This window comes from Austrofundulus limnaeus, unplaced genomic scaffold (assembly GCF_001266775.1).
Source record: "Austrofundulus limnaeus strain Quisiro unplaced genomic scaffold, Austrofundulus_limnaeus-1.0 Scaffold664, whole genome shotgun sequence".
In the NCBI taxonomy this organism is placed as follows: domain Eukaryota; kingdom Metazoa; phylum Chordata; class Actinopteri; order Cyprinodontiformes; family Rivulidae; genus Austrofundulus; species Austrofundulus limnaeus.
In genome coordinates, this window is record NW_013953066.1 from 208,837 (window position 1) to 216,522 (window position 7,686).

Consider the following 7,686-nt stretch of genomic DNA (forward strand, 5'->3'; position numbering starts at 1 on the left):
AAAAAGACTTAAGACTGACCTGAGACCCCCCACAAACACCCCCAAAAAGACTTAGACTGACCTGAGACCCCCCACAAACACCCCCAAAAAGACTTAGACTGACCTGAGACCCCCCACAAACACCCCCATTAGCAGTTAGACTGACCTGAGACCTCCCACAAACACCCCCAAAAAGACTGTTAGACTGACCTGAGACCCCCCACAAACACCCCCAAAAAGACTGTTAGACTGACCTGAGACCCCCCACAAACACCCCCAAAAAGACTGTTAGACTGACCTGAGAACCCCCCCACCGCCCTAAAGCTCATGAGTCAGAACCCTAAGTGGTCTTTCAGGTTCTTGTAAAGATCTGGATCAGGTCTACCTTCCTCCATCATGGTCTCTCCCTTCTGGGTAACGGCCTTGATTCTGGGCTCATGACCCGTGATCTCAGCCTGCAGGGCCTGGTGCTTCTTCAGGAGGTTCTGGACTCCAATCAGGTCTTTGCCTGGACGAAAACAGAGCTTGATTAAAAACTCATCAGACCCTCAGAAGACCCACAGCTGGTCTCTGGTGGACCACAGAAGCGGTCCTGGTACCTCTGTTGGTAGAAGCAGCGATGGGTTCCTTCTCTCGGATCCAGGTCTCCTCGTCCTCCACGTCCCTGAAGAGCTGCTGCAGTCGGAGCGAGTCGGACAGTTTCTGTTTGCGGGCCGTCATGGGTTCACGCAGAGCCTCGTAACGGACCACCAGAGCCTCCTGCTTCTTCTTGATGTTGTCCGCATCAAAGTGACCAGCCTCCTGGAACTGCCGGGCCTGGATGGTGATCCCGTCGATCCGGTCCTGAGGGGACACTCACAGGTGAGACCAGGTCCTGGTTCTCAGACAGGACGCGGTGCTTCCTGCTTGGAGTCAGGTGAGGTTTACCTGGTGAGCAGCCACGTCGGCCTCCAGCAGAGCGTGTTTCTTCTGCAGGTTCTGGACACTGGTCAGGTCTTTCCCAAAGTCATCTGAGGCCAGGTGTCCCTCCACCTCATAGAGCCAGAGCTCGATGTCCTCCACGTTCCTGTTGAACTGCTGCTGCTGGTTGGCCTCACGCAGCTTGATGCCTGGAACACAGGAACGATTCTGTTATCATGAGAGGGTCTGGGACAGACAGGAACAATTCTGTTCTCAGACTGGATCTGAGACAAACGGGAACGATTCTGTTCTCAGACTGGATCTGGGACAGACAGGAACGATTCTGTTCTCAGACTGGATCTGAGACAAACGGGAATGATTCTGTTCTCAGACTGGATCTGGGACAGACAGGAACGATTCTGTTCTCAGACTGGATCTGGGACAAACAGGAACGATTCTGTTCTCAGACTGGATCTGGGACAAACAAACAGGAACGATTCTGTTCTCAGATTGGATCTGGGACAAACAGGAACGATTCTGTTCTTAGACTGGATCTGAGACAAACAGGAACGATTCTGTTCTCAGACTGGATCTGGGACAAACGGGAACGATTCTGTTCTCAGACTGGATCTGGGACAAACGGGAACGATTCTGTTCACCTTTCAGCTCGGTGGCCTCCAGCAGCTTCTTCCACTGACTGCTGACCTCCTCCATGCGGGTGGACACCTCTGTGGAGGCGTAGTGCTTCCTGTCCAGCAGCTCCTGACCGGACTTCTGCAGGGCGTCGACCCGGCTCTGATTGGCCGACAGCTCGGCCTCGAAGGCCTGGTGCTTCTGGACCTTCCCCTGCAGGTTGGAGGGGTCCTGGGGGACAGGAAGTTGTGTTAGAGGACAGGTTCTGACAGGATGACCTGGAGCTGAGAGCTGCAGACCTTGTAGGACTCGTCGGTGGCGGTCTTCATCTTCTCGTTGACCCAGCTCTTCAGCTCATCAGAGTCCCTGAAGAACTGCTGCAGGTGGAAGGAGTCATCCAGAGCGGCCCGACGGGCCTGAGCTCGCTCATGCAGGGCGTTCCTGCGGCTCAGCAGCTACACATAAACACAGCAAACGTTTTAAGTTCATCTCAGAAAATAACTCAATCTGAACCAGTTTGAAGGTGGACTCACAGCATCTCTGCGTGTCGCTACATCTTCTTTAGCGTAGTGGTTGTTCTGGATCAGCTTGGTGGCAAATTCATCCAGAGCCTGAAGGAGATGAAACCTCGTTTAGACTTTAAATCCACAGAGTCTCCCTGAGACTTCAGCAAACCTAACTCACAGTGATCTTCTCCTCCTGAGCGCTCAGAGACTTCTCAAAGTCCTCATGTTTCTTCACCAGCGCCTCCACACTGTCCAGAGAGTCACCCAGGTCTTCATTCAGCAGGAAGGCCTGAAGGGTCAAAGGTCTCAGTTAGGTTTGGTTAGACCTGCTGCAGTCAGAGGAGGAGAAGAACATCTGAACATCAGCTCACCTCCTGTTTGCTCATCCAGTTGTCTACCTGCTCAGTRTCTCTGTAGAAGAGCTGCAGGTCCATGCACTGCTCATACTGCTGCCGGCGCAGCTCCCACAGCTCCAACAGGGACTCCTTCTCCTGGGTCAGGACCCCGAGCTGCCCAGGACACGCAAAACAAGACATTAAACCAGGTTAAACCAGGTTAAACCAGGTTAAACCATGGTAAACCAGGTTAAACCATGGTAAACCATGGTAAACCAAGGTACCACATGATATATAACAGGGTAAACCAGATTAAACCAGGGTACCACATGATATACTGTATAACAGGTTAAACCAGGGTAAACCAGGGTAAACCATGGTAAACCAGGTTAAACCAGGTTAAACCATGGTAAACCAGGGTAAACCAGGGTAAACCATGGTAAACCAGGTTAAACCAGGTTAAACCAGGGTAAACCAGGGTAAACCATGGTAAACCAGGTTAAACCAGGTTAAACCAGGTTAAACCATGGTAAACCAGGTTAAACCATGGTAAACCAGGGTAAACCATGGTAAACCAGGGTACCACATGATAAAACATGCTCTGTGTTTAAACATGACATGACTGTGTGAGATGGACAGAGTGGACATTGGACAGTCCTACCTTTTCTTTGACCTCCTCGGAGGCGTAGTGTCCGGTATTCAGCAGACCCTTACCCGCTTCATCAGTGGACCTGAAACTGTCCTCATGAGCATCGATTTCCCCCTGAGGAGGACAAGAAACATTTAAAATACAAAACAACTCTTTAGTCCAAATCCAAGAAACCAGATCTTCTGTTCATGAGGAACCCTGAAGACCAGGCTGAGCCCTCAGGATCTGGTTGGTCCACATGTTTGAACCCAGTGAGAACTCTGACTGTATCAGATGCCTGGAGAACCATCTGCAACCTGCAGGATGGTGGCCCTCCAGGACCAGGACCGGTACCTTGTGCTCCTGGTGGCGGTCCAACAGAGCCTCAGCTCCAGCGACATCGTTGGCCAGTTCATCTGCGTTGATCAGAGCCTTCATCTCCGTCACCCAGCTGGTCAGGTCCCTGAAGTCTGCGGTGAAGCGCTGCAGCCTGAAAGGTGGACAGAGGTCAGAAGAAGAAGACGTGTCCTAACATGTGAGAACCTGAAAGCAGAAGGTCTTCGTACTGGTACGAGTCGTCGAGGCGGGCGTGGCGTTCAGCAGCCAGAGTTCGGATCTGCTCCCAGTTGGTGACCAGCTCGTCCTTCTTCAGATGGATCTGAGAAGCGTTTTGGGGGTGGGTCTCCTGCAGGCGCTCTGCATCTCCTCCCAAAGTGTTCACCTGGTTTAGAAGGAACCATCAGGTTAGTAACGGGCCGGTTCTGACACCAGGAGGTTCTGTGGAGCGGCGGGTCTCTAACCTTGTCATTCAGAGCAGCCAGGTCTCTCTCCAGACCTTCATGTTTCCTCAGCAGAGCCTGAACGCTGGCCAGGTCCCGGCCAAAGTCATCGGAGGCCATCAGCTGCTCCTTCTCCTTGATCCAGCTGATGGTTTCATCCACGTCCCTGCAGACAGAACCCAGCAGGTCCATCAGAACCAGGACAGACAGGCTCTGCACAGACGGTGAAGCTGTGGCTCACCTGTTGAAGCGCTGGACCTCAGCAGAACCAAAGAGCTTGGCCTGTCTCTGCTGGGACAGACCCTTGAGGCGCTGCCAGGCGGCGTTCACCTCCTCCTGCTTCCTGACGATAAGCTCCGCCTCCGGGTGCTCCTCCTGGATCAGTTTGGCTGCCAGCTGGTTCACCTCGTTCACACGCTCCTCGTGGGCCGCCAGATCCGTCTGGAACTCCTCAAACTTCTTCTGCAGGAGCTCCACATGCTCCAAGTCCTGACCCACCTCCTCGGAGGTGACAATGGCCTCCTGCAGAGGACCAGAAGGAGGTCAGACCCTCACACACGTCTGTTCGGACCCCTCAGATATCTCAGAAACCCCTCAGACCTTGTCACTGATCCAGTCCAGAGCATCCTGACACTCCCGCAGGTACTGGACCAGTTTCTGGGCCTGCAGCAGACGCATCCCTTTCTCCTTGGTCTTCTGCAGCAGGAGGTCCCACAGACGGTGCAGCTCCTCCAGGCGGGTCTGGGTCAGAACATGAAATCTGTCACGTTAACATTCCTCAAAGCTTCACTCCAAAGTTCTCCCCAAAGACACCTCAAGACACAGGAAGTAACAGGAAGTCTAAAGAGAAGTTCTGCAGCAGACAGGAAGTGACAGAAGCTCCACTCAGGTCCACAGCAGGTCCACACACCTGGATATACTCAGCCATGTTCACACAGGTCACTATGGGCCTCTGCTGGGTCCGGTACGGCGTGTAGGACTGAACCAGAGGGACAGGATTACAGTCCTGTTCTAAGACTCTGGTCCAGACTGTTCCAAGACCCTGATCCACACTAATTTATACCCCTGATACAGACTAATTTATACCCCTGATACAGACTAATTTATACCCCTGATACAGACTAATTTATACCCCTGATACAGACTAATTTATACCCCTGATCCAGACTAATTTATACCCCTGATCCAGACTATTTCATACCCCTGATCCAGACTATTTCATACCCCTGATCCAGACTAATACATACCCCTGATCCAGACTAATACATACCCCTGATCCAGACTAATACATACCCCTGATCCAGAATAATACATACCCCGATCCAGACTAATACATACCCCTGATCCAGACTAATTTATACCCCTGATCCAGACTGTAAGACCTTGATCCAGACTGTAAGACCCTGATCCAGACTGTAAGACCCTGATCCAGACTGTAAGACCCTGATCCAGACTCTGTGTCCAGTTGTCCCCTCCTACACTGCTGTTCTGTAAGTATGACTCAGACCCTGGAGCACCTGTGTGAATCAGGTGATGGGGCACATGGTCCTCTATGAACAGGTGATGATCAAACCACTAACGATCTGTAGTTAGGCTGATGGTCTCCTTSACATGTGAACAGTGTTGATGGTCATCATTAAACCTGTTTGTCATCATGTGGAGGCGGAGCTTATCAGGCTGAGTTCACCTGGAACTCCTCAGAATGAAGAAGTCTCTTGAAGGGGAGACGAAACCTTTCATTAAAGAAGAACCCGTCCAGAGGACTTCTGGTCTAGTTCTGACCAGAGTCCTCTAGACTTCAATGTACTCTGGTAAAGTGAACCGGATCAACAGTTCTGGTTTTGGGTCAGAAGTTCTGCAGACTTTCCATACTGAATGAGTTCTGCTGGCAGTTACATGTGGGGAACTATAACCTGACCCACTGAAGACAGCTGGACCCATCAAAGCCACGGGCCTTACCCGGATGGTCTCAGAGGAGAAGTGTCCCTCGTTGATCATCAGAGACCCGGTCTGGTCCAGTTTGATGATGGCTTCAGAGTTGGCCTGGACTTCAGCTTCAAAGGCCTGATGTTTCTGCAGCTTCCCCTGCAAACAGAACCTTTGAACATTAGCAGCTTTCAGAACAGCAGGGTTCTGATCTGAAGAACAGTACCAGAACCGGACCTGCAGGTTGGACGGATCCTTGTAGTTCTCATCAGAGGCAATCTGCAGTTTCTCCTGGATCCACTTCTCCAACTCATCGGCGTCTCGGCGGAAGAACTGGAAGCGGTACGAGTCCTCCAGCTTCTGCCGGCGCACCATGGACAGCTCCTTGAAACGCCGGTACCGATCCAAAACCTGCTGCCGGCGTTCCTGGATGTCCTCGGCTGTCTCCAGCACTTTGATTCCTACAGCATCCATTTTCTGAAACAAACAAACCAGAAGTCTGAAACCTCTTAAAGGTTCCCTCTACGTTAAACTCAAACAAACCTGAGGTCTGATCTGGAGCGAGATCAGCTTGGTTCTGGTCAGAACGGGTCTAAATGGACCCCATGGTTAAACCCACTGAACCACAGATGAACTGAGACAATATTAAACCATTTCTTAAAAACAGATTTTAAATCTGTCTATATTCTGACTGGGACCAGTTTCCACTTTAGAATCCTTTCAAAATAAAATACCACAGCACATACACTTTTAATTTATGTTTTTATTTCAAGAATACACCCATGAGGTGTACCGTCTCATTTCWGAGGGCAGAGAGACGGACCGACTCAGTCGTGGTCCAAGAACTGAATCTTTACCAGTCTTACAGCAGAACCAGTGGACTCTCTGTGGACACCACAGGGACGCTCCTATTGGCTCACTGAGCTGTCAATCAAAAGATAAGATTATAAAGACTGTTTCCATGGARACTGGACTGATGTCAGCAGTTCAGTTGTTTTGTGTTTATTTCTACAAACATTAAAACCTGAAGTGGCTCAGTTTGTGGGACAGGACACAAAGCCAGGATCCCGAGTGTTTGGGTCAGAACCGGTCCCGCTGACAGCAGCAGAACATTCTGATCCACATCCTGTGTGCAGCTCAGCAACCAGCTGAACACTACAAATACCACAGGGGGGTGGGGGCGCACATTCCTCAGGCCTGTGAGCAGCAACCGGATCAGCACCGGATCCTTTACACAATGACATGTGTTCAGTCAGGCCTGCTGGGCCTGAGGCCCGGACCACACAGCACCAGCAGAACCAGGTCTGAGCTGAGCGTGGAGGAAACAGGACTGCTGGTTCTGGTGGGTCCACCCAGCTGATGATGACATCACTGCAGAACATCAGGTCTGCCCTGAGGGGGCGGGGCTAGAGGCAGCCAGGATTTACCCACAATGCTCTGTTTTCACACAAACTGGGTCACAAACTGATCCCTGCGAGGAGATTAAACCAGACCCTTCAGCCAGAACCAGAACCACGTCCACAACCAGAACCAGAACCAGAACCAGACGATGTATATTATGTTAAAATCTTGTCCTCATGTCTCAGACCCTGTCCTCGTGAACCTGGGACAGGGTCTGAGACATGTGAGTCTGTAAACATGAGCGGTTCTGATCCGACTGCAGCAGCTGATAACACTTCCTGGTTCAGGAGATAAGACCCTGGACCTCCCTGCTGCCTGTCAGGGCGGGCCCACCTCTGCTGGACCAGAGACACCCACAGACCTGCAGGTCTGAGCAGTAAAACTGAACAGAAACTATCTGAATTAAAACTGATTCAATTTAAAATTTTAACTTTAAATTTTACAGATTAATAATCATTAATAATCATTAACGGATTATTAACTGAACAGATCATCAGTTTTCTTCCTCTTATCCAGGGTCAGGTCTCGTGGGCAGCAGCCTCAGCAGAGACCCAGACCTCCCTCTCTCCAGACACTTGGACCAGCTCCTCTGGGGGAAC

General features: G+C 51.1%; 1 protein-coding gene across 5 annotated transcripts in view; it reads right to left on the reverse strand.

The window, feature by feature from the left end:
- sptan1 (spectrin alpha, non-erythrocytic 1) overlaps positions 1-7,686 on the reverse strand; it is a 39,850-nt gene that overhangs the window by 29,007 nt on the left and 3,157 nt on the right. For all 5 annotated transcript variants that reach the window (XM_014027573.1, XM_014027572.1, XM_014027570.1 and 2 more), the window contains exons 2-17: positions 5,924-6,163; positions 5,720-5,845; positions 4,361-4,501; positions 4,002-4,282; positions 3,782-3,926; positions 3,548-3,702; positions 3,336-3,471; positions 3,015-3,116; positions 2,390-2,527; positions 2,197-2,307; positions 2,046-2,123; positions 1,812-1,967; positions 1,539-1,743; positions 907-1,088; positions 579-822; positions 365-487 (exon numbers count right to left, since the gene is read on the reverse strand). In XM_014027573.1, the coding sequence (XP_013883027.1) occupies positions 365-487; positions 579-822; positions 907-1,088; positions 1,539-1,743; positions 1,812-1,967; positions 2,046-2,123; positions 2,197-2,307; positions 2,390-2,527; positions 3,015-3,116; positions 3,336-3,471; positions 3,548-3,702; positions 3,782-3,926; positions 4,002-4,282; positions 4,361-4,501; positions 5,720-5,845; positions 5,924-6,160 (2,560 nt within the window). In that variant the 5' untranslated portion in view covers positions 6,161-6,163. The remainder of the gene's footprint in view (positions 1-364; positions 488-578; positions 823-906; positions 1,089-1,538; positions 1,744-1,811; positions 1,968-2,045; positions 2,124-2,196; positions 2,308-2,389; positions 2,528-3,014; positions 3,117-3,335; positions 3,472-3,547; positions 3,703-3,781; positions 3,927-4,001; positions 4,283-4,360; positions 4,502-5,719; positions 5,846-5,923; positions 6,164-7,686) is intronic.